Below are 26,656 nucleotides of genomic sequence, written 5' to 3'. Positions count from 1 at the left end.
ATGTTTGAAAAGTATCAAAGAACAGTCCAATAAGGTGTGAGAGTCACTATTAAGCACCATTTGAAGACAGGACTTCCTTTTCTAACACATGGTCACAGGAGCACATGGTGTGAGAAGAAGGCAAGATTATTTGCTATAGTAATCTTATTTAAAATGACATGAACTGTACTTAAAAAATATGTGTGTATGAAGGTGTAGAGAAGACTTTTGTCAGGTTTCATGATTTTTTTTATTTTATTTTGCATGTTCAGAAATTCAGTTTTTCTTTTCGTTGCCTCAGGGCAACGTTGTGTAATAAGGGGTAAGGAAGCAGGGGCCCACGACTCCCATCCCTAACCAGGATTTCCCATTGACAATACATACAGGGAAAATCATGTGTGACGAAAAAGGGAAGATGCAGGGTTCCTGGGTGCGCAGGAACACCCAAAGTGATGTGCAAAAAGTGTAACATGCACCTCTGTTTCACAGCAGAGAAGAAGTGCTTTTTGAAGTTTCACATGGAGTAAAATCTCATTACATGATGTACATGATATGACACGACACACTACATCAGGGCTGGGAAACTTTGGTCCTGGAGGGCCACTGTCCTGCAGAGTTAGCGCCAACCCTAATCAAACACATCAGAACCAGCTAATGAATGTATTTTAAGATCACTAGAAAGCTACAGGCAGATGTGTTTAATTAGGGTTAGCGCTAAACTCTGCAGGACAGTGGCCCTCCAGGACCGAAGTTTCCCAGCCCTGCACTACGACACAAACCTACATCTGTATTAAATGCAAAGTGTTTTTCCCTTTTTACTTAATGATTTCTTGACAGATTTGTGATTTTGTATTGCTCTCTGAACATTGTCTTATATGTGAATGGAGAATTTTCTCCGTGATTCTGCACCATTGTTGCACAACATTGCCCTGAGGCAACAAAAAAATATTTTGGGATGGGGGTGAGGAGTGGTCAAAAAATTGTTTTATCAATAAAATGTTCCCAAATAAACCAAAAAATGATGTGGAATAATTTTTTATCATGTACCATCAAAATGTATGCTGTAGAGGGTTAAACGCTGAAATGTGAGGTTTACCGTTTTATAAAACCTTTCCAACGTTTTATTTGAACATTTCGTACATGTTATTTGATAAACTGTTGTCAGTCATGTTGTCATTTAAAATCCGGACAACATTGGAAATGTTATTCTTTTAGTGTTTATGCAAACAAAAAGTCATTTAATTTGTTGTTTGTTGATTTTAAATATAAAACTTGGTTAAACAATTTATGTGCCAGTACTTTTAATACCGTGATAAAACTGATTACCGAGATAATTTTGGTCACTATAATCATGATAAGAAATGAAGAGTTCAGATGCAAAAGCCTCAGAACCTATAACAAAAACCTATTCATTGCCATTGAAGTGAAATTACTGAACCTACACATATGAGCCTGATAAAAAATGCTAATTTTAGAAGAAAATTTCAAACGGCACTTAGAGGCTTTTGCATCTGAACTCTTCAAATATTCATACCGTTACATCTCTAATTGGGAAATATTATTACAATTTAAAATAACTGTGTTCTATTTTAATATATTTTAAAATATAATTTAGTCCTTTATGGCAAAGCCGAATTTTCAGTAGCCATTACTCCTGTATTTAGTGTCACATAATTCATGCTAATATGTTGATTTGGTGCTCTTATTATTTCCTATTATTATCAATGTTGAAAATAGTTGTGCTGCTTAATATTTTTGTGGAAACCATAATACATTTTTTCTGGATTTTTTGATGAACAAAAAGTTCAAATGAAGAGCATGTATATGAAATAGAAATGTTTTGTAACAATGTAAAAGGCTTTACTCTCACATTTGATTAATTGAATGTGTCCTTGCGAAATAAAAGTAATAATAAAAAATTGTACTGATCCCAAAGCAGCAAAGTTTCAAAGAATGGAGAACAGGACAAATCACAAAATTTATATTTTTCTCTCTCTTTTGCAAATTGAAAGATAAGTATAAAAATAAATATAAAAATGAAAGTTCAAACATATTGTATGGTTTGTGTACCAAAAAGTTACTATATAGCCTATTATATAGCTGTTGACAAATGATTGACAGGCAGAGATTGTTCTTGATTGGCAAAGGGTCTAACTTGCTAAAAAGAGTGCTGTCCATTCCTCTGGCTCTCTTTTTTTGTCTCGGACTGTCACAGACAGGTGTGATTTCTCAGGCCATATTTTTCTGTCAGGTAATAGAGACATTTTGTGTGCAGTACTCCAAAACAGGATCAGGCGCCCAAGTGGCAGGGCCTGTCTGAAAGCAACAGATGCTGTTGCCTATCTCATTCTTCTTTCTCTTGAGCCATAACCTGACACAACCATCTCCAGGATGCACCTGTTTGGAAGCCAAAGGTGCACATGTTTGCCCAAGAGGCTGTGCTAACCACGAGGCTGATAATTAGCATGGGTGCAGGTGGGGTTCCTTTTACACCATCCTGCCCAGTCAGTGAACCCTGATGGAATCGGTTCAAACGACCCTTTGCATCCCTACTCTGCTCTCTTGTGGCTATAAGCCATATGCTCATGGACAGCCGAAGAGTCTGCCCCAATTAGGCTCCCCATCAGATGAGCAGCTGTTTGCTCCGTCCTTTGGCAGGTGCGGCTGTAATATGAAGGATTGAATGAAGAGAGAGAAAACGAGAGAAAGAGAAATGGGGAGGGAAAGTCCTACTTAAAAATCACAAAGCCTTTCGCCACCCACTTATACTGTCTCGACATACACAGCTGAGTGCCGGACCCCCTCCTCCGTCTCTCAGTCCTGCTGAAGACAAGCCTTCCACCTCTCAACTGACCCTTCACCATAACACGGTCATTTCCATGTTTCCGCTTCATTAGCTGTCCATCTAATGACCACCTGCACCTCCCATATGGTCATCAGTTCTTCTCGTCATCACCAGCCATTATTCATTATGGGCCGTTGTAATAAGCCCAAGATTTCAGCCAAAAATGTATGTTATTTTTGGCTTTCCATCTGCCCTCTAAAACTATCCAGCAAGACTATCCTCTTTTTTTTGGACTGTTTATATACAGTATCAGACCTCAGACCTCATATTTTATGTTGTAGCCTCATGCTAAATTGCTTTAAATTATTTTATTTTATTTTTGTAGAAATCACTTCATACCCATAACAACAAGGCAAAAATCTGATCAAAGACTAAATCTGGATTTTGGTTTGTCTTTATGGGGTATAGAGTGTAAACAATAAAGCATTTTAACATATATTTTAATATATAATATAAAAATAATATATATATTTTATGTATGTATATATTTCAGCTGCCATTACTCCAGTCTTCAGTGTCACATGATTCTTCAGAAATCATTCTAATAAGCTGATTTATTTATTTACTTTTATTCTACTTTACTTACAATTCTTCTGCTTAATATTTTTGTGGAAAGTCTGATACTTTTTTCAGGATTTATTATAGAAAAATAGAAATAATTTGTTACATTATGTCTTTTTTAAATGTTTAATGTACATTTGCTCGATAAAAGTCTTTTAAAAAAAACAAATCGTGCTGAAGGCAAATTTTGAATGGTAGTAAATACACACTCGGCCGCACACAAAAAATGAAACCTTTTATATTCATAGCCTTGCAGATAAAGAATGTATAGGCCTTTTTTTTTTTCAGTAACAAGTATGTCTTTTTTGTGGTTTGACAGCTTGACTAATTCTTTCAGTTGAGTCATCAGCATCATTTTGTCCATTCTTAAAAAAAATGTTCTGCCCCTTCAAAGTGACGAAACATGGAGTAATACTAAAATAAAGAGCTGGATGTATTGTTTCGAAGGTGAGGAAGAACTTGTTATTAAGCGGTAGGCAGAATGTGGAACAGATTTTAGTAGTTTACAGCATGGTGCCGCCAAAGGGTGTAAATAATTAACATGATCCTGATAGAAACGTACACAGAGCCTCCTTCAGCTACGAACGTAACTTCCACACGCGTGTCACGGTGCCTACTGTGTTGGAACGAGGAGAACACAGGAGAATTACAAGCAACAGTCTTTATTCATCCAAATAAAGAGGTACACGGAACAGGCAGGAACACACACATAGACGTACAATACCGGATGCCAGACACTGGAAAACACAGGGCTTAAGTACTTAGAAACTAATTGGGACACACCTGAAATCAATGAACATAATTGACATGAGGGAGAAACTTGGTCATGGGGAGAAAAACACGGTAACACAGGACTGACAATACGTCTGTAGACGACAGGTAAAAACTTGCACTGTGATTTCAGTTTTATTATTGACTTTTAGTGCTATTTGTTTCAAAAGAAACACCTAATGATGATTTTTTTTAAATCATTAGGTAGCAGAAAGATTTACATTTTCACATTAAAATGAATTGTTTAAGATGCAGATCCTTACATTCGTCAAGAATATACATTTTTAATGCTCAGATGATTGAACTCCATAAAAAAAGACAAGCTTTATCATGCAAACGTGTTTCTCTCTCCCTCCAACTCAGTCTGGAGACCTGTAAGCATATTGTTTTTGACATAACAAGAACATTCTCTTTGAGGGAACAGCGGAAAGAAACAGGAAAGTTGTGTGTACAGTATAATTAACTCTTAATGGAGATTAGACAGAATTCGAACTGCTCTGTTTGAGATTGCGGCTATCCTTGTACACTCTTAAAAATAAAGGTGCTTCAAAAGGTTCTTCAAGCGATGCCATAGAAGAACCATTTTTGGTTCCACAAAGAACCATTCAGTCAAAGGTTCTTTAAAGAACCATCTCTTTCTTGTGTTTGTGTAATCTGAAGAACCTTCTTTCGCCACAAAGAACCTTTTGTGAAACAGAAAGGTTTTTCAGATGTTAAAGGTTCTTTATGGAACCATTTAGACAAAAAGGTTCTTCTATGGCATCGTGAAGCACCTTTATTTTTAAGAGTGTAGGCTACTTGTTGCACAGCAGTGGAGGCGTCCCGTTTTACCATGGGTCATGCGAGTGGAATCACAGGAGTGTCTCTGTTGTTATGACAGCAGGCAGATTGCTTTTATTAATTATGCCTTCATTGCCTGCTCACTAATGCAGACTGATTGTTGTGGCCAAAACAAAAGGCTCATTAAGCAGGTGGTTTTTGATAAACTTTTCGCAATTTGGCCCAAGCCTGTGATTCACTATTGTATTTAATGTTTATGAGCGTGTCCACGTTTTTTTGTGTGTATGACAAAATGAGGCAGAAGACCCTGGTCCATTATCGTCCATTTTAGCGAGCTGCCAGTCATTAGCGGTGACTATTGTTGATTTGCTTTCTGCAAACACACTGCGAGAGAGAGAGCGCTTTTTACCTTCAGAAGAAGGTTATTTTAATCATCAACTTCCTGCCTATGCTTCACTGACTTTAACGGATTAGTTTAATCAAAAATGAAAATACTTTTTTAACTCTTCTGCTTTATTTCAAATCGTTTGAATCTATATGACCACATTATTGAGTCAGACTAACTTCAGAACCAGCTCAGTTTGATTCTCGAACAAATCATTCGGACCTGTTTTGTGAACTGGATTCACAATTCCTTGAAAGGATGTTGAAAAGTTATTTGAACTCAAAAACTGAATTCATTAATGAATCATTCAGACTTCATTGAAAAGATCTGAATGATTCCGTCTCAGTGATTCATAATTAAGAGTTGTGACGAATCTAATTGAATAAGTGGTTTCTGGTACAAAGCTGTCATATTGTTTTGAAAGATTTGAAATATTCATGTCTGTGATAAATTTATTGTGCTTTTGTGTCTTTTTGAAGCTTGAAAGCCACCACAATTTATTGCAAAAAGAGCAACCAGTACAAAACAAGAAAGAAACTTCTGTGGGTTTAGAAGGACATAAGGGTGAGCAGTTGATGACAGATTTTCCATTTTTGGTTGAACTATTCCATTAAAGCCATTCTGATCCTAAACACATGCATTTGTTTACTGAACAGAAGGTACTTTAATACAATAACCTTCACCCAAACAAGCTTCTGAAATCCAGGGCCAAACTGTTAAATTTCAGTCTTAAAATAGTTTACACATTTATTTCAGTCATCTGTGACAGACACCTTCAGCTTGTTGCTCTAGGCTGCCATGTACCAGATGTTTCCAGTGCGTAAGGTCTTAATCAGATTGCTTCACATCCATCTGTCATCCTCTGCGTCTCCTCCTTTGGAACCCGATCTGCACAAAGTTCATCTGGATGAATCGCTAGCTTGTGCTGAACAAATCAGCCTCTAGCAATCAGATACAGCAGTTGCTAACCAGACACGGGGTAAAAGTCATCAGTCATGAGTCTTTCTCTAAATGTGTGTTGGCTTAAAGGGACAGTGCAGCCAAAAATAAAATGTTTGACATTTATTACTCACCCTCATGTCCTTCTAAACTTGTATGAAAAGCGTTTGTCATTTTTAAAAATGTATTCACCCACAGGCCATCCAAGATGTAGATTTGTTTCTTCATCAGAACAGATTTTGAGAAATTTAGCAATACATCACTTGCTCACCAATGAATCCTCTGCAGTGAATGGGTGCCGTCAGAATGAGAGTCCAAACAGCTGATAAAAACATTGCAATAATCAACACAGGATCCACACGACTCCAGTCCATCAGTTAACATCTTGTGAAGTTAAAAAGTTATGTGTTTGTAAGAAACAATCATCACAATCACAATCAAGGCATTTTAACTTTAAAATACGAGTCCATAAATCATAATCATAATCAAAAATCCTTCCCCTGTTGTCCTCTCACATCAAACAAATTACAAATTAATTACTGGAGTCGTGTGGATTACTTGTGGGTTATTGTGATGTTTTTTCAGCTGTTTGGACTCTCATTCTTACGGCACCCATTCACTGCAGAGGATCCATTGGTGAGCAAGTGATGTAGTGCTAAATTTCTCCAACTCTGTTTTGATGAAGAAACAAACTCGTCTACATCTTGGATGACCTGAGGGTGATTACTTTTTAAGCAAATTTTCATTTTTGGGGGTGACCTATTTCTTTAAGCTGCAGAGAAAAATGAAAATCATATGGGATTGAAATGACATGAGGGTGAGTATAGACAGAATGTTCATTTTCAGCTGTACTGTTCCTTTAAAAGATGCACAATTTGAGATTATGACTGCATTGTGACTTTCCCCATCAAGTGAAAATCCGTCAGGTCCTGGCCTCTTTTGTTTTGTGTAATCTTTGAAGTTCATTATGCTAATGCAAAAAGCAGGTATCCACATGAGGGAGCCCAGTCTCCGTTAGTGATACACAGCTCCTTTTGAGTCATAATCTTAATGAGCAAGTCACCGATTTAATCCTCGGTTTAGCTCAGAGGAGCTTGACTAGCTGTGTTTTGCTTTTACAGACCTGCAGCGTAAAGGCAACTGTCACGCATTTTGGCATTTTCACAGTTTGTAGAGCACAAGGTCCTATTCTGTCTGTCTATAGATCTCTTCCTGTCTGTTTCTCTCTCTCTCTATTCCACTAAATCCGATGACACTTTCCTAGCTCTGGCTGCATTTTTTTGCCATCTCTAGGGGCCATTTAACAGAAAAGTGTGAATGTTTATACAGTATGGCTGGCTGCATCACGCGGATCTTTCTGTGTACTAAAGCGAGATAATGAAAAAGGTGAGTAACGTTTAATGGCGCAGTCCTCCCTGTCAATCATCAGCTCATTGTGTTGAGAATGACAATGTGGGTGGACATCCTGAACTATTCCCAATTTAATCACTGTGATTTCCAGGACATAATTGCACTGGATGTCGTCATCCTTATGAAACAAGCTGTTTGATGTTCAAAAGGACAGAAATATCACAAAAGAAAACTGTTTTCAGTTTCAGTCCTTTCACTTCGATTACATGGAGAGCAAATTGCTGAGGTCTTCTCAGATTGTTCTACTTGCGTGATTCTTAATAATGCCTCAAACTGTGTTTATATTTGCCAAGTCAGGGATCTCATCAAATTCTTCAGAGACCAAATTATGTGAGATTTGCTAACCACATGGATTTAATATACAGTATATAATATTAACCACATGGTAAATAATAAATATATGTGACTCTGGACCACAAAACCAGTCTTAAGTCGCTGGGGTATATTTGAAGCAATAGCCAAAAATACATTGTATGGGTCAAAATTATAGATTTTAGTTTTATGCCAAAAATCATTAGGATATTAAGTAAAGATCATGTTCCATGAAGATATTTTGTAAATTTCTTACCATAAATATATCAAAACTTAATTTGATTAGTAATATGCATTGCTAAGGACTTCATTTGGACAGCTTTAAAGGCGATTTTTCTCAATATTTTGTTTTTTTGCACTCTCAGATTAGTTGTATCTTGGCCAAATATTGTCCTATCCTAACAAAACATACATCAATGGAAAGCTTAGTAATTCAGCTTATTTATCAGCTTTCAGATGTTGTATAAATCAAAATTTCCAAAAATTTACCCTTATGACTGGTTTTGTGGTCCAGGGTCACAATTGTCACGGAGCGAGGAATGAGAAGACGCAGAGTCCAATTCAAACATACAGTCTTTAATTATATCCAGGAAAACACATGTAACAAGGGTTGACATTAACAATTCCAGACAAGGGAGAACAGAACGGGCTAGAACTCAGATAGGGCAGATAACGAGGGGCAGACAGGTGAGGAGGATAACTAATAACAAAGAACAGGTGACTACTAATAATGAGAACAGGAACCAAACCAAATAAGGACAAACAGGAACATACACGTGACAACAATATGTATTTGTATAAATTAATATATTGAAATTATTTCAACACACTGATAGTGTACTGTTAAATGTGTAAACCTAAAGTAAAATATAAAACTATGGGAATCAGTAAAATAAAATAATTTGCCATTTATTTCATGATTTAAATAATGTAAAATGTAAAATTTATTATTTGTATAATTAAATATAATTTATTTTTTTCATTTTATATTCATTTTTAAAATGTATTTTTATTTTATATTTTTCCCACTATTACTTTCTGAACAACTCAGATTGTCTTATTTATTTTATTATTTGATATTTATTTTGCATAATTTATGGATTTATTTTATTTGATTTTTTATGCTTTTTATTTTATACTGTTATTATCTGAACATTTAGCACCCACTTGGTGTCTGGGTTTCTGTAGACCCCAGTTTGAAAACCTCTCATCTAAGCAATACTTTCTTCCTCTGCTTTGTTATTATGAAGAAAAAACTTTTTTCTCTAACATTTCTTCTTTATTCTGTCTTTTCTCATCAGATTCTCATGGAATGGACCTTTTCGCAGTGGCGGTGCATGAGTTTGGCCACGCCATAGGGCTTGCACACACCTCTGCCATTGAGTCCATCATGCGCCCTTACTATCAGGGGCCAGTGGGCGACCCGCTCAAGTACAACCTCCCGTACGAAGACAAGATTCGCGTCTGGCAGCTTTACGGTAAGAACGTCCACCCCTTGGTCACGTCTGGCTTCTTTCTTTCTTCCTGTACCTCCTTCCTCTCCATCAGTTAGCTGAAAACAGGCGCAGTGGCAGACTGGCAGACTGTGTGAGCTGAGATCTTCAATCAAACACGGACACCCTGCTATCACTGTTTGAATCTCAGATGCCTTGGCATAGTTGGAGAAACTAAAAGTGACAAGTAGCGACAACTCGAAGGCACAGTCTCTCTGCCAGACATACAGACAGATAGATGCTGTAATCTGTCAACAGTAAACGCACAAGGATGAAACTAAGAATGAGCCTGCTGATAGCGCCGTTACATGCGCTGTCTGCATCGTCTAATTGCCATATATATATATATATACAGTGGGTGGAGGAATGGGCCAAAATACCAGCAACAGTGTGTGAAAACCTTGTGAAGACTTACAGAAAACGTTTGACCTCTGTCATTGCCAACAAAGGGTATATAACAAAGTATTGAGATAAAATTTTGTTATTGACCAAATACTTATTTTCCACCATAATTTGCAAATAAATTCTTTAAAAATCCTACAATGTGATTTTCTGGATTTTATTTTCCTCATTTTGTCTCTCATAGTTGAGGTATACCTATGATGAAAATTACAGGCCTCTCTCATCTTTTTAAGTGGGAGAACTTGCACAATTGGTGGCTGACTAAATGCTTTTTTCCCCCACTGTATATATATATTTATATATTAGAGGTGTAACTATACACGCATGCGTATTGAACCGTTCTGTATGAGGCTTTCGGTTCGGTACGCATTACAAACCAAACGATTCGTTGGACTAATCCTATTACATTTGGAAAATAAAAGAGCTTAAAGTGTGTGAAATATAATGTTCTCAGTGCCAATGCGCTCAACAAGGCAGCCCAAACAACATAACTGTTAAGTGGCTTAGTGGACGGGCACGCAATGCGAAAGGCCCCGTGATAACCTCCCCTTGCTGGGTTGCATCGAAACATGATGATCTTGTGTCAACATGATGATAAAAACATGAATTATTGGCAATATTAGGAGTATTTGGCATTTCCAATTAATGTGGCCTGTTACATTCTTATTTTTATTAGACCTATTATTATTATTATGAAGTTACTTTTATTATTACATTAAACTTACAATTAATTTGCCCAACAATATTACCACATAACTGACGTGCTGCGAGGATAATAAAATATTAGGCTATTTACTCCTCAATTAAAATTTTAAGGTATTTTAAAACAAGTCTATTCTACAATGAATTAAAGGCCTATAATTAAAATATTAACGCTGTCCAAAAAAAAACAATGAAATAAAAAGCTTTAGCGTATTTCAAGCACAGACTCTCAAAAATAACCTGTTTAACATGAAATACATTTCTTCTCATTTTTTTTCACTATGTACGGGCCACAAGAGAAATATTAAGGGAATAAATTAAAACCGTTAGCATGTTGAAGTAGATTAGTCTTTCGTCATCTCTGAGAGAATATGCGGCGTCCAAAAGCTCCATCATTACTCCTATATTTTATTTTTTTTTCATTTGTATTATTTATTTAAACATGTCTGTATAGTTTTTAATATATATATTTGAATACAATAAATATTATATTCATTATATTCCGAAATATTATTATTATTATTATTGTATTAATTTATTAATGTGCCAACCTCTGTTATTTTAGTATCATTGAGATACTAATATAGATTTTATTAATACTTTGAATTAGTTTTTATTTTTATATTTTCCATTTTCATTTATTTATTTTTTTTGTAGTAATTTTTCTGTTTTTGTCATTTCTATTTATTTATTTTTTTTACATGTCTATAGTTTTTAAATATAGTTTGGAAATGAGAAATGCTGCATTGGCAACTAGCTGAAAAAAAGTTTCTTTTTCTTTTATTTCAGTTAACAAATTCTAGTACCAGAGTATACTGACAATGTTTTAATGCTTTTAGTTTTAGTTAACTATAATGACCCTAGTGCCAACATTTGAAACAGTGTTGCTGAAATAACATTAGCCAAGTTTCCATCCAGCTTTTGCGCTGTTTTGTTATCGATAAAGTGAATATGTGTCAAAACAACTTTGCGAAAATAGCTGTCTACAGCCTGTTTCCATCCAACTGGCCTTTTACCGATAAAATGCTGTGCGTGATGACGTCATCCCTAATAAAAAATGAATTGTCTCAATTAGCAGCCTAAATGCAGAGTTTGGCTCATTTTTGTGATGCACTCTCGAGAAATCGGCATCCTGTTTGTTTCCTTTATTTTACAAAAGCACAATGTTTTGATTTTATTGTGAATGTACACAAATAAAGGAATATTTAGAATAGTTTTGAATAATGTCTTACTCTCATATGACCACAAATGAAAGAGTATAGTAACACCATGTCTACACCGGACGCAACCGTTGCCGTGCCGCTCGCGTCCGGTGTACACTCTTAAAAATAAAGGTGCTTCACGGTGCCATAGAAGAACCTTTTTGTCTAAATGGTTCCATAAAGAACCTTTAACATCTGAAGAACCTTTCTGTTTCACAAAAGGTTCTTTGTGGCGAAAGAAGGTTCTTCAGATTATAAAAAGGTAAGAAAGAGATGGTTCTTTAAAAAACCTTTGACTGAATGGTTCTTTGTGGAACCAAAAATGGTTCTTCTATGGCATCGCTTGAAGAACCTTTTGAAGCACCTTTATTTTTAAGAGTGTAGACGGTGTAAGTTCTTTCCACTTTTAAAAGGAAAAAACTAAACAAAACAACAACAAGTGATCGTGCCGGCGCCTCACTCGCGTAGTTAAGTATTACTAACTGGACAACGCAGCCTGTTCATTATCATATTAAAATACAATCAGCCAAAATTGAAAACCATGCTATTTTAGTTCCCCTCACTCCACAACAAACTTTAAATTTAACGGTAAAACAGAACTCAGAACAAAACAAAAATAAAAAAATATATAAGAAGCTACTTATTATATACAAGCCAAAATTAATTAATTTAAAATTTTGTACTTTGCGTTCCAATATCCACTTAAAACAAAATGTGCTTGGCATAGTAATATCACGGGGGTACGGTGGTCACACTGAACGGCATGGACTACAGGCTATTTAAACTGAGCAGTGCAGTGTAAAAAATAACTTAAACGTAGGCTACTAAAGGAACATCAAATTAAGATAAGTATGTTTGAGAGGTAACTTGTCTTTTTCTTACCAAATATAAAATAATTTTAGATGCTATTTAATAATATGAATAAGATTTAATGCGCTTTTGAACTACAGGGAAAGGGTGCTTTAACGTGAGCAACACCATGAACACGGACGCTTCCTATAGGCTAATTCTGCCATGTGACACCACATTTATTTGCGTTAAAGCCTCTTTTCTTGACAAAAAGGGTTTCCAAACTATTTTTTGGGACATTTGAAGTATCGATATAGAATTTATGCGCTAAAGTTAAATGGAAAAAGATAATGTCAACACATGATAAATTTTATCGAAAAAAATGGCATTTCCATCAGCTGTATCTGTAAAAATTTTGAAGCGCTAAATATTTTTTGGTAAAAAATCCTTGGATGGAAACCTGGCTATTGAGGGGATTGTACTATTGTAATATCATGTTGTTAATTCCCTATATACTTTAGTTATTTAGCTATTAGTTATTTAATTAGTTAGTTAATTGGTTTAGTTTGTGTTTTAGTGAGTTGGACAACACTTTATTTTAAGGTGTCCTTGTTACATATGTTACATGTACGTACTATTATAATAACAATAAATGATGCATAATTACATACAAGTAAACCAACCCCTAATCCTAATCCTAACCCTAACCATATAGTAAGTACATGTAGTTAATTAATATTACACAGTACTTAAATGTATAATTACACTGTAACGAGGACCCCTTAAAATAAAGTGTAACTGTGAGTTGTTATGGAAAGAGTGCATTCACATCACTTGCACATTCTGACTGGCATGTAAAAGTGGTTCAGCTGTTTTCTGCATTTCCTCCATCCCTTCCCACTTGCACTACCTTGTTTTTAGCTGAAGTGCCCATTGTAATTTGCAGTGATTGGCACTGCATGCCCCCTCTGCAGGCTGCCCTTTTCTGTGATCCCACCAGGCAAATAACGGGCACCTAAACGTGGGGCACAAAGAGCAGAAGTTATTTGGTTTGTATAGGGGCACTATTGATTTAATTACATGGCTTTGTTGAGCCAGGCTAGGAGCACAGAGATTAATTGGTCGTCACCATGATTTGGACCCTGCTAATCAACATGCAGAATGCCGAACACCGCTGCAAACACGCATGGTGGGAAGCAAAGAGATGGAGAGAGTTATATATAGGGATGGAAGGATCAAGATGGGCTCAAAGACAAGCAAATACTGCCAGGAGCTGTGGAACTCAGAGTAGTAGGTGAACGCGGGCTTAATATATCCCTGTTTCTGCAGTTAAATGATTGTGCACATATCCAGAGTTAAATACTACTGCTTTTTGTCCAATTAATTCATCCTTATGTTCTGCTGAGGTTGATTTTACTGTCTTTATTTTAATAATAGTATTTCGTAGTTTACTTCTTTTCCATTCAAATTCTTTTAATATGTTCTTTTGCTTCTCAGATGGTTCTCCTGAGAAAAAGATTCCAGTAATCTCAGGTGTCTTCTTGTGTGTTTCATCTCAATAATGCCTCAAGTTGTGCTCTGTCATTTCAATATGAACTGAACTAAATGGTCTCCAAAGACCAATTTATCTCAGCCATGCTATCCACACCGATTTTGTAGCTCAATTCTCTTACTGTTTATCAGCAGTTGATTATGGTAAGAGTCTCATCGGTCTCCTTTTTTAGGAGAAATATCTGATACCAAATTATTCATTAAAAACATAACTGAGAACTAGGAAAAAGTAATAGTTTCATAATTAACCTTGTGATTTTATTTTCAGCTCTAGCTAGCCTCTTTAGCTAGCCTCGAGCCGCTTTAAGCCTCTGTTGTACCACAATATAAGTGAATTACCTGCTTCAGAGGTAAATAAAAAATAAAAAGCACTTGTTGACAATAAGGTGCCATGTTAACATTAGCTAACTACATTACCAAAAACTAACAATGAAAAATACTTTAAAATCTTTTTAGTCTTAGTTAATATTTATTCCGACAGTTACTAATACATTATTAAAATCAAAAGTTGTATCTATTAATGTTATATCATGGACCTGAGCTAACATGGACTAATAATGAACAGTTGTATGTTTATGAATTAACGTTAACAAAGATTAATAAATACTGTAACAGTGTATTGTTCATTGTTGATGTTAGTTAATGCATTAAATATAGGGGAAAAAATTTAACCTTGTTATAAAGGGTTACCAATTATTGTGTTTAATAATTTTTCTTACCTTGGGTCACTTGATGGGACCCCATACATGAGTCGCATAACATTTTTGATGAAGGATGTTGTATGCGTGTTTTTAAGACAACATTTTGTTAATAATAAATTATCATATGATTATAAAACCCGTTAAGTTTCAACCACTCACGAAATATGTATATTTTATATGTTTTTGAGCTATTAAAAGGTTCCCAAACAGGTTAAAATTTAAAGGAATAGCATTCTTTGAAAAGAAATAGTATTTGATTTGGAACAAAGTAGAAATGTACTTTTGTTGGTTGTTAAACATTGTCCTCATTATCTTAGTTTTATTTTTACTTGCACATTATTACTCATACATCTTCTCTGTCTTTTGTGGCAATGGTAGTTTTGCTAAACTCATTTTATGAGACTGGCTGTTATCTCTATTTTTGAGTAATTTTTTGAGTGTAATAAGGTTTGTTAAAAAGTGAAGCACACACTTAGTGTGTGTTCCTCTCAGAAATGTGCCGTTTTTATGCTTTTACGCAAGCTGAACTCGCCTTGTGTTTTGTCAGGTGTTCGAGAGTCTGTATCGCACACAATGCAGCCAGATGACCCCTCTCAAACGGCCGAACCTCCCGTCCTGCTTGACCTCCCCGAAAACAGATCCATGATACCGTGAGTCAACAAGCGCGCACCCACAAAACCCACACTCCTCTGAATATTTTGAATTGCAGAGGTAGTGGTCCATCATTTAGAAGGAGAGTATGTATGGACTTCATAATCCGCCTGCAACTGCACTCAACCTTCCTGAAGCAAATGCCAGAATGACACAAATTACAGACTCAATACCTGACTCCTAGTAAGCAAGCATTTAGCTGCTCTGAGAGCAGCATGCACCTCTCTATTTCCTCTCCCTCCATCATCACGGCAGATGTGTGAGACAGGTAGATTTGGTTTGACAAAGGTCAGTAATATATTCCTCTCAGAGAGCTCAGCTAATAAGCTGTGAATGAAATCTTTGTTAATAAAGTGTCAGGCGAGTTCCGGCTCACAACAGCAGCTCTGTCACCGTAATTGCTCCATCATTAACATCCCAGCCACGTCAAAGTGCTAAGTCAGTCATTAGCCGAGGGGATAACACATTCAGAGATTCTGTTGCAAGCTGGTGATAACATCTTCATTGATTTGTCCAATCTTAAACCAAGCACATAGTAAGGACATTCGAGCAGGGACGTGCACAGACATTTTGAGGGGCAGGGGAAATCAGGGCACTTCTCATATTTATTTTAATTTTTTCTAAACAAAACGTTAAATATATTAGGGGTGTGCGATATTGACTAAAAACGTATCTCAATATTTTCTGGGATTTTATCGATAACAATAATTAGACGATATTTTGCTGAGTGTGTTATTGTGCTGATATCTTAAGGACTACCATGGACAGCTGACTCCTAAAGGTTTTCATATTCTGTGTGGTGTTCAGTTCACAGCAGTGATAGAAATTAATCTTTTCCAATAAGTTTAAATTGATTTTTTACCTTTTATGGGCATTTTTTACCTTATAAAGCCATTTTTTCTAAAAGTGTGCATCATCTTTTCAGTCAAATTCTTAAATTGAATCAGTCAATTAGAATAATAAGTCATGTGGGCTGTTACCAAAAAAATTAAATCAGTACTGACAAAATTAATCTTTGCAATGCAGAGAAAAAGACAGAAGCTGCATTAGAAGTGGAATTTAGATGCATTTACACAGTTTAATGCAGGACATGAATGCATTTAACCTGCAGTTACAAATGCATTAATACTGTTTTGATTTTTTAAACATAAAACATTTAATACTGATATTTGAAATTATTATAATTTTTTTTAATTAAGATACTTTAAATGTGAAATTTATGCGCTTTTAACTTATTAACAGGTGGCAGCAAGTCACTGTTAATAAGTGAGTCATTGCGATTGAACCGAATCATTTCAACAGTTGATTCATTCAGGAACAAATCAGCATCATGTTGCTCAGAGATGCAAATTGGAATATTTGTTGGCGAAATAGAGCAAAAACAGTCAATATTGTGTCTAAAACGTGTCTTAATATTAAATTCTTGTTTATTGAGCTGCTGTATAAAATCAGTATCACATTTGTAATCATGCTGCTTTTTGGTGGAAAAAAACGTCAGTCTTCGTGTGATACTAATTAATTATATGAAATGATATATATATATATATATATATATATACACTTCTGCACCCATGTCTTTAATTTTGTGATCATTCTAAATGCATTTTAATAAACTGAATAATGCAGTGAAAGAACGCGCACTGGTCTAACCTACTAGACTTCCTATTGCCTTAGCTAAACTTTAGCTAACGTACATGGTGGCTCTTATGAGTCATGTATGTTAGCAAGACAAATGAACTATATTTGCCTTTTGTCTTTTGGATAATTAGCTGTAAATTCAAGGCACAGGTAGTTTAGTCTTTTGTTCATCATCACTCACCTCCACAGCAAGACAAACATAACTGGAAAGGGAGAGAGGGCTTCACTACTGCGGCTCTCTGTCTGTCTGTGATGTGATGTGCCGATCAATGTGTGCTACACTGCTGTGCTGCACGCGCAGAGACGTGGAGGGAGAAAGGCATCGGAACTCGACAGTCTCAACATTTCCCAACCCAACCTGATAGTTTGATTTTTTCATTTGTTTGACAGGGAAAGCTGTGCGCAAACAGAAACACACACGCACACATATATATATATATATATATATATATATATATATATATATATATATATATATATATATACATACATACATACATACATACATACATACATACATACATACATATATATATTCATTTATTTAAAAAGAAAAACTCCCCAGAAAAAAGGGCACTTTCTCTCGAGGAAGAAAAAGGGCAGGTGCTCAACCCCCCTTTGATGTCTATGTGTACACGTGCCTGCATTCGAGTCTATTTGCACATAGCCATAGTTAGACAAAAATAGTAATGTACTATACAGACTTACAGTAAAAGTGCTAATGCTTTCAAATTAATATTAATATGTGCTGATTTTAAACTTGATATTTAAATGGTGACAAAGTAGTGCATATTTTAGAAAACCTGAAAATGTCTTGAGATAAATACATTTACTGTGTTAGCTGTGGTATACACTATTTTATTTAATTTTTTTATATTTTATTCCATATTTAAATTTTTATATATTTTATATTATTTTATTTTTGATTACATTTACTTTATTTTTTTTTATATATTTCCATGTCATTTTTATTTTATATTTATTTTATTTTCAATTTTTTATTATTTTATTTATAATTATTTTAAAATTATTTGTTTTTTATAACTTTATTTTATTTTATACCATTTTATTTATTATATTTATTTAATTGTTATATATTTTATATATTATATTATATTTACTTTATATTATTTTATTTTGTAATTTTTTTAACATTTTTGTTTTTGTTTTGTTTTAATTTTATGTTAGTAATTATTTAGCTATTTGGTTTGTCGTGTTTTTTATTTTTTTTGTTTTGTTTTTGACTGAATGCAACTTTTCCCCTTTCCAGACAGAAGTTGTAGTTAAGACATCTACCAGTAGGGCCTAACTAGACCATGTAAACCATCTAAACCTTGACTCCTCGGGTATTTTTGATAATTGGATCATGTAATTATTTAAAATTATGCTGCAGTGAACTTATTCTGCATTGCTCCGAGGCTGCATGACCACCTCGAGGTGTGCATACATTTTAAAGGGGTCCTATTATGCTCTTTTACAAAGTCTTGATTTTGTTTTGGGGGTGTACTAGAAGAGACTCTCATACTAGGTTGTTCGAAAAACACATTACTTTTCACATATTTTACATTATTACAACACCTCTCTCCCCAGTTTGGCATGAACAGCTTGAATAGTTCCTGTATCAAATGAAGGCCCGCCTTCTGAAATATGAAATGTGCTGTGATTGGTTAGCTGGCCAGCGTGTGTTGTGATTGGCAGCACTCGGCGTCTGGTCGGGAAATGTCATGCCCCTTACCATAGCCGCCTGCGAGCTTCAGTGTAAATATTGCGTCAATATTAAATCAATTTGAGCGCAATTTAAACCCGGATGATTGTAACCACTCTAAGTTCGTCTGCCTTGGGAAAGCTAGCGTGTTTCTGTTGTAGTCCAAACGAGTCGTTCGTTGTAGTTTTTGAAAAGTGATTTCTGTTAAATAAAATATCTCCCTTTGAAGTGAACTTTGAACTTTGTATCTTTGCAGATCTTTTTTTATGCTCAAACAGCAACATTACAGACTAACTAAAGTTGAAAAAGTGAAAAAGCATAATAGGACCCCTTTAAATAATTCAGTGGTCTGTCAATTATTCCTTCCATAATAAATGATTTACTCATGTAGAGGCACAAACACTTCTACTAGTGAAAATCTTATGCTCTACCTTCACATGCCTTGCAAAGCCATTTGTTTAAAGCTTATCCATTTCATTTATTTTCTGTTTGTTCTACCTCACAGACCTGCCCCTGATGCCCCTGACAGATGCACTAGCCACTTTGATGCTGTAGCCCAGATTCGAGGGGAGGCCTTCTTTTTCAAAGGTAAGAACACCCTGAAGTCCAGTGAAATCAGTAGCTATTAGCAACAGACCAAGTATAAAGTATACACCCTTTTGTGTGTATAAACTACAAAATATCAATAAAAACAATCTTAATTGGTATTTTGTGTCTTGTTTTCCAATATCTTGGATCTTTAAAATAAAATGAATTTAATAGAAAAGCATAACTGCATGAGATATTATGACTAAAATGTAAATTATTGTATTAAGATATTAATAACTGATATTAAGATACAATATATATTGAATTTGAGTTTATTTAATTCTATTTAATTTTCTTATCTCATTAGAAGTATAGAAGATAAAGTTTAAATGATTTTCTTTTTTATTTGCGTATTTTTATTATTTATTGATTTAATTTTATTTTTTGCATTATAATACTCAGATTTGTGGACACAAAAAAAGGTTTTTTTTTTTATCATGATGCAAAAATCTTGGACTTGGACTGCTGTGAAATTGTTTTGTTTTCCGGTTTAGTCATGAATGCGCTGTCTTCAGACTACTGCTGTCTGCATTTTGATATATTATCATTTGTGCACTGTATTTGCTTGGCTGGTTCTGCCAGCTGGGCACCCTCCTACACACTGCCCCCGGCCATGCACGCATTCCATGCTTTATTAACCAATGTCCCTTATACATAATATTACATATCATATGATAGCACATAACTACACCATAAGCTTACATAAATGCACAAATAACCACACATTCTTACTGTCAAACTTCTTGTCAGGGAAGTATTTTTGGCGTCTGACACGTGAGAAGCACCTGGTGTCATTAAGGCCAGCTCAGATCCATCGCTTCTGGAGGGGTTTGCCTGCCAACCTGGTCAGTGTGGATGCTGTATACGAGAGACCTGGAGACCATAAGATAGTGTTCTTTAAAGGTAAATGCCTGGATTTAATCTTTTATGAAGTTAATATTTAATATAACCCTTCGATATAACCTTTACTTTAATTATTACTCATACATCTTGACTGGTTTGTCAGAATTTCACACCTTAAAGGAGACATATTATGCCCCTTTTTACAATATGTAATATAAGTCTCTGGTGTCCCCAGAATGTGTCTGTGAAGTTTCAGCTCAAAATACCCCACAGATCATTTATTATATCATTTTGAAAATGCCTATTTTGAGTGGAAGCAGAAACAAGCTGTTTTTCATTTCTGAGTGCACACAACTAAAGCACATGGACAGAAAGCGACTGTCACAGCATGTGAGTACTAAACTAAGTTCTCATTCACACACAAGTTTACTTAAAAACACGAGTTACAAAAACAGTCGGTTACGTCTGTGAATGTAAACAGCTGGGAAATAAATCGCTTGTTTATTTTAGATCTGTGTGGCAGCAGCAATATACAGTAAATAAATCCATAAATCCACTGCTCTCTTGTCTCCTCTGAGGCTGGGACTCTAAATAGTGTTCTGTGCTCGTCTGTGAAGCCAAAGACAGAACAGTTAGCGTGTTTTGCTCAAACTTTCGCCATGGCATTAGAACTGGTACACCGTTGTCGCTTGCAAAATCAAAATGACAGCGCTGTTGGTGGAAATTGACAGATTAAGGGGCGGTAATATTATAATGAGATCCCTTTGCCACGTCACCAAGGGAGCAAAATCAGACGCGCTCGTTTTTTCAGACGCTTGCAGAAAAAGGCTTACCAAAACAAAGTTACCGAGTTAATCTTTTTCACGTTTCCTTGGTTGGTAGATGCACCGTGGACCTGATTATAGCACTTAAAACCTGGAAAAGTCAGATTTTCATGATATGTCACCTTTAAGTATTGCACTTTGGCACATAACTCATTCTGAACTGGATGAGTGCAACACCTTAGTGTTGTGGTGTCGAGTTTTGTGCAACACATTTAGAAAATGTCCATATCTAGTATTGCACTGTGTTTGTTGCTTTTGGCAATCAGTAATCTGTGGTCCACAGTTAAAGAGATCAAGAATGTCTATCAAAGGCTCTTTAAAATTATTTCAAAAAGACACTCCGATAATGTAGTTAATTCCAGACATTTTAAACAAAATGCTCCCTGGAGTGTAAACACTCACTCTTAGGAAAATTCTCGAAATTATTGAAATTTAACACTCTCGAGTTATGTAAATGTCATTTTTAATAAAAGAGTTAGACTATAAAGCAAACAATGTCCTTCAAAGATATAATGCGACAGTGTTTTGAAGTCGTACCTCAAATCCAATTTCAGCTCAAAAGCATGGAGTTAAAAAGAACACGTGTTGTATATTTAGAGCATTTAAATGTATTTCACAGCAGGTCTGTGTTTTCTAATCTGGTTTGCTGCTAATGAAGCCTACAATTTTCCCACCTCACAATAAGTCGTTCTCACTTCCCTAGGTGGGAAATATTGGGTGTTCAAGGACAATAATGTTGAAGAGGGCTACCCACGGCTTGTCACGGACTTCGGACTGCCTGCGGAGGGAGTGGATGCAGTATTTGTTTGGCTGCACAATGAGAAGACCTACTTCTTCAAGGACAGCCGTTATTGGCGCTATGATGACCATCTGCGGCACATGGACCTCGGCTACCCAAAAGACACGGCGCTGTGGAAAGGGATCCCATCTCAACTAGATGACGCCATGCGGTGGTCTGACAGTAAGTATTGTGAATCTTGAATTTTAAGCAGTTCTCCTGGATGTTATCATTTAGAGTCACAAAAAAATGAATCGCTTTCCTTCCAGCATGAAAAGACCGACATGAATTTCTGTGCTTGTCTAGGCTGGTTCATACCGGTTCGCTGTTGAACTAGGTGAAGAACAGCATAGCCATGCTAAATGTAATGATACAAAATGTTAAAGATGCATTGAAATTGTAATTCAGAGCATGTCTAGCTTTAAAGGGATAGTTGACCCAAAAATTAATTTTTTGTCATCAGTTACTCACCTTCATCTAATTTCAAACCTGTATAAGCTTCTTTCTTAAGTTGAACATAAAATAAGTTATTCTGAAGAATGCTGGTAATCAAAGAGTTGATGGCCCCCACTGACTTCCACAGTATTTCTTTCCCTACTATGGAAATCAATGGGGACCAACAACTGTTTGGTTCTTTGAAATTCTTCAAATTATATTATTTTGTGTTCTACATAAGAAAGAAACTTATACAGGTTTGGAATGACATGAGGGTGAGTAAAAAAATGACAAAATTTTCATTTTCGGGTGAACTATTCCTTTAAGACTGTTGATATGCTCTCAGAAGTTGACAAAATCAGCTGTTAGCAGATGTGAACATTTCAATTGTAGTATCTTTTTGAAAATGGACCAAAAACGTTGTCTCATTTTGTACATGTAGATGTCCATAAAAAATGGTCTCTGAAATGAGAACATCCCGCCACCTAAATAATTAATACTGTGTGTAAATGCCCCCAAAATAGCAATAACAAGTAGCAAATCATGTTTTTTCCAGGCCATGACATACAGAAAAAGCTGTTAGCACCTCAGCATCTGTTATTTTAGTATTATTTGTACTATTATTTATAGTATATGCTATTATATATTTGAATATTTTTCTATTTCTATTTCTGTTTTTATTTGGTAATTGTGTTATGTGCTTTTATATTTTTGGGGTTTTGTAATATTTTTTATTTAGTTATTATTATATTTTTATTTCAGTTTTATTTTTAGTAATTTTTGTAATTTTTTTTTATCAACTTCAACTATTATTTCAGTTTGTTGACATGGCAACATTTTCATTTTTTTTATTTTAAGTCTATTATCTAGTATGTATATTTTAACTATATTTCAATTAACAAAAGTTTGTATATTATTAACTAATTAGTAAATAATAGCAACACTGTTCAGCATCCAGCACCCAGCTTCCATTTTCAATTGAAAACACAGGAAAGGAAACTAGGCTTATCAAGAAAAAAAAAATCCTTAAATTAGCTACAAAGTTTAAATGTATTATGTATATATTATCTTCCATCTTGTGCAGTATCCAGTAACATCTCAAAAATAACTCTTTAATGCTTTATACATCATATAAAGGAACGGTTCGCAGTTTTATGACCCTGATCCGCCTTGGAAGATATGATTTTATTTGGGTGGAGAGGATGTTAGCCAGGCAGGTGTTTTGATTGTGTGGTTGTCATAGCAGCAGTTTTGAGCTCTATGTGAGCTGAATGGAGAAAGGGGCATAATGTCCTGTCATGCCTAATGCACGGCATTGTGCTTAATGCACAGCGAGCTCCTCATGGTGTCCTCAAGGATGAAGAACAGGCATTTGAAATTCTGTAGTGGATCGAATCAAGCCCGTGTTAAATAAAAGCTAAGCACTTTCATGTAAAAACACACATACAGCTTCTTTTATTTCCTTTTTTCCATGTTGTCTATTACACTAATACTGTAAAAATTGAGTTGATGCATGCAATAATTCAAAATGTTAACACTATTAACCCATGTATTAAATTTGACCAACCCATTGTCAGCATATTCCAATTATACAAAATGATTGACAGGTAGAAAGTCTATTTATGATGGAGAAAAAAATGCAGGCCACTCTCTCCTTTTCTATTGCTTTTCACAGAGCTTAGGACTGGCACGTATTATTTCTCAGAATACATATTTCAAGGATATCTATTAGAACATTTTATGACGGCGTTGTTATTTCCAAAGATTTATTGCTTCCAGCAGCTGTAATTAGCATCAAAGCATTTTGAACATGTTTTAAATGTCATGTTCTGATTTCTTTTTTTCTTAGCGTCTCATGCCAATTTTTTTTTTACACATGGCAAGTTAGGGACCTTTTAGACACATTTAAATTTTGTTTGCACTTTTATCCACCCTGAGAAATCATCTTTACAGCTAATTCACACACGAGCATAGTTTTAGGCTCCACTTGACGTACCAGATCTTTTTCCCTGTGGTTCCTCTGTAGGCTGAGTGAGGGGCAGAGAAGGTGTCTCATCAGGTGTTGTTCTTTGCCAACCCCACAGGAAGAGCTCTGAACGAGGAGTGAGAGCAGGTCACACTCTAAAGTGACCAAGAAGTATCAGCCTGAGGAGGTGCTGGCAACAGTATCCTGTTCAGATAGACAGCACTGAGGGCCAATTTCACGTGCAGAGTGAGACAGAGAGAGATAGTAAAGCTCTTGTTCAGAGGGGACAAATGCAAACATTAGGCTGAACCGGAGGAATAGGCTTTCATCAAGTGGCAAAATGTGTTGGTGTTTCTAGTCTCTGTCTAGAGGGGCTATTGTCTTGTGTCTCATCCTCCATAACGCATGATTTATTCAGCTGTCAGTGTAGAGTGTTAAAGAAATAGATTTAAAGAAATCAAATTCTGTCATCATTTACTCACCCTCAGGTCATTTCAAACCGATAGGACTTTCCTTCTTCTGTGGAGCACAAAAGGAGATATTTAGCAAAATTTCTGTGCTGCTCTTTTCCATATAATTAAATTAGGTGGGGACCAAAAACTGTGAAGCTCAAAAAAGAACACAAATAAACATAATCTGTATGAATCTGTGCCCTTTTCTAAAGTCGTTTGATAGCTTTATGTGAGAGAAAAAATACAAAGTATTTAATAATGTCATAAAGTAATATTGTTATTTTAAATTTTTATTTATATAACCACTTATGTATAAATGTCAGTTAAAAACAGTTAAGGGGTTGTCAGTTGTTGCATCTAAAATATTTATTGAATATTTATCCCCGGGATAAATTATATATCTTTTCATTTGATTGTTTTCATTTTAAAATTATTTTTAATTTTACATTTTTATGATTTCATTAATTACTAGCTTTTCATCAACTCATGAACCCCCAGCAGTTCCCTCGGTTAATTTAGTGTTTATGCTTTTTAATGACAGTTTTTTTTCTGTTTATATTTTTTTGACAACCAATCAATTCTCAGACAACTAGGACAGTCTAAAACAGACCACCAGTGTCCACAGACTACAGTTTGAGAAGCACTGCTCAAAGCACAACATATTCTCCAATATTACTGGGGGTCAAGCCCCCAAAGGCTCAAATTCTAGTATCACCCCAGGTGGTCTCAAAACAGGAAATAGAGTTGACAAAAGCCACACAGGGAAAAGTGAAACCATCATGATGTGTATGCCAGATGAAAGCAGGTCTGAAAAATCCATTCTACGCATTAACCTGTATTTTATTTCCTTATATTTTCCACTTTTTCTTCTCAGGAGCGTCATATTTCTTCAAGGGAAAGGAGTACTGGCGTGTGGCGGGCAGCGATATGGAGATTGAAGCGGGTTATCCGCGTCCCATCGGCAAGGATTGGCTGGCGTGCACAGAAATGCAGTCGGACTCCCCAGAGATGCAGAACAACTCGAACACAAGGCTACATGGGCAGCACCACGCAGACCATGCAGAAAATGGCTACGAGGTTTGTTCCTGCACTTCGGACTCAGCCTCCCCGTTGGGGACGCGACTGACCCTCTCGCCCGTCTGGGAGTTAGCGCCGCTCTGGACGCTTACGCTCGCTCTCTCCTCTGCTGCTCTCTGATAAGGGCAGAGCCACAGGCCTGTACTCAAAAAGACTCCAGGAGCAGAACATACAGCAGCCTGTGGGTAAAGAGAGCATTGAGAGGCTCTGGAAAAGCCTTTCACCAGCGCTGGACTGATGGAAAGGCCTCAGCACTTCAATTAAGAAAGGGAGTGGATCACATTTTCTTTTTTCTTTTTTTGGTTGATACTTTTTGTTGTTGGTTTTCTAGAAACTGGACATTTGATTATTATTATTATTATTATTAGTGGTGCTTGCTATTGCTTACCTGAACAAAGGGTGAAAAATGAAAAATTGCTGAAGATTGACCGTCAGGCTATTCAAGATGTAAATGAGTTTGTTTCTTTATCAGAACAGATTTGAAGAATTTTAGCATTACATCACTTGTTCACCATTGGATCCTCTGCAGTGAATGGGTGCCGTCAGATTGAGAGTCCAAACAGCTGATAAAAACATGATGATAATCCACAATTAATCCACACTACTCCAGTCCATCAATTAACATCTTGTGAAGTGAAAATCTGCATGTTTGTAAGAAACAAACTCATTAAATGATGAACTGGAGTTGTGTGGAATGCGGATTATTGTGATGCGTTTATCAGCAGTTTGGACTCTCATTCTGACGGCACCCATTCACAGCAGAGGATCCATTGGTGAGCAAGTGATGTAATGTTACATTTCTCCAAATCTGTTCTGATGAAGAAACAAGCTCATTTACATCTTGGATGGCCTGAGAGTGAGTACATTTTTAGCGAAT

The 26,656-nt window shown here is 35.7% G+C and overlaps 1 protein-coding gene across 1 annotated transcript in view; it reads left to right on the top strand.

Moving 5' to 3' along the window:
• Positions 1-26,099, top strand: part of mmp17a (matrix metallopeptidase 17a) — a 90,985-nt gene extending 64,886 nt beyond the window's left edge. The window contains exons 5-10 of the mRNA XM_016286171.1: positions 9,284-9,460; positions 15,370-15,472; positions 19,322-19,404; positions 20,155-20,307; positions 21,775-22,032; positions 25,577-26,099. Coding sequence (XP_016141657.1) covers positions 9,284-9,460; positions 15,370-15,472; positions 19,322-19,404; positions 20,155-20,307; positions 21,775-22,032; positions 25,577-25,899 — 1,097 coding nt within the window. The 3' untranslated portion in view covers positions 25,900-26,099. The remainder of the gene's footprint in view (positions 1-9,283; positions 9,461-15,369; positions 15,473-19,321; positions 19,405-20,154; positions 20,308-21,774; positions 22,033-25,576) is intronic.
• The last annotated feature ends 557 nt before the right edge of the window (positions 26,100-26,656 follow it).

This window comes from Sinocyclocheilus grahami, unplaced genomic scaffold (genome assembly GCF_001515645.1).
Source record: "Sinocyclocheilus grahami isolate Dianchi unplaced genomic scaffold, SAMN03320097.WGS_v1.1 scaffold207.1, whole genome shotgun sequence".
Classification (NCBI taxonomy): domain Eukaryota; kingdom Metazoa; phylum Chordata; class Actinopteri; order Cypriniformes; family Cyprinidae; genus Sinocyclocheilus; species Sinocyclocheilus grahami.
The sequence above is the reverse complement of the archived record's forward strand: the minus strand, read 5'-3'. Positions and strand labels throughout refer to the sequence as shown.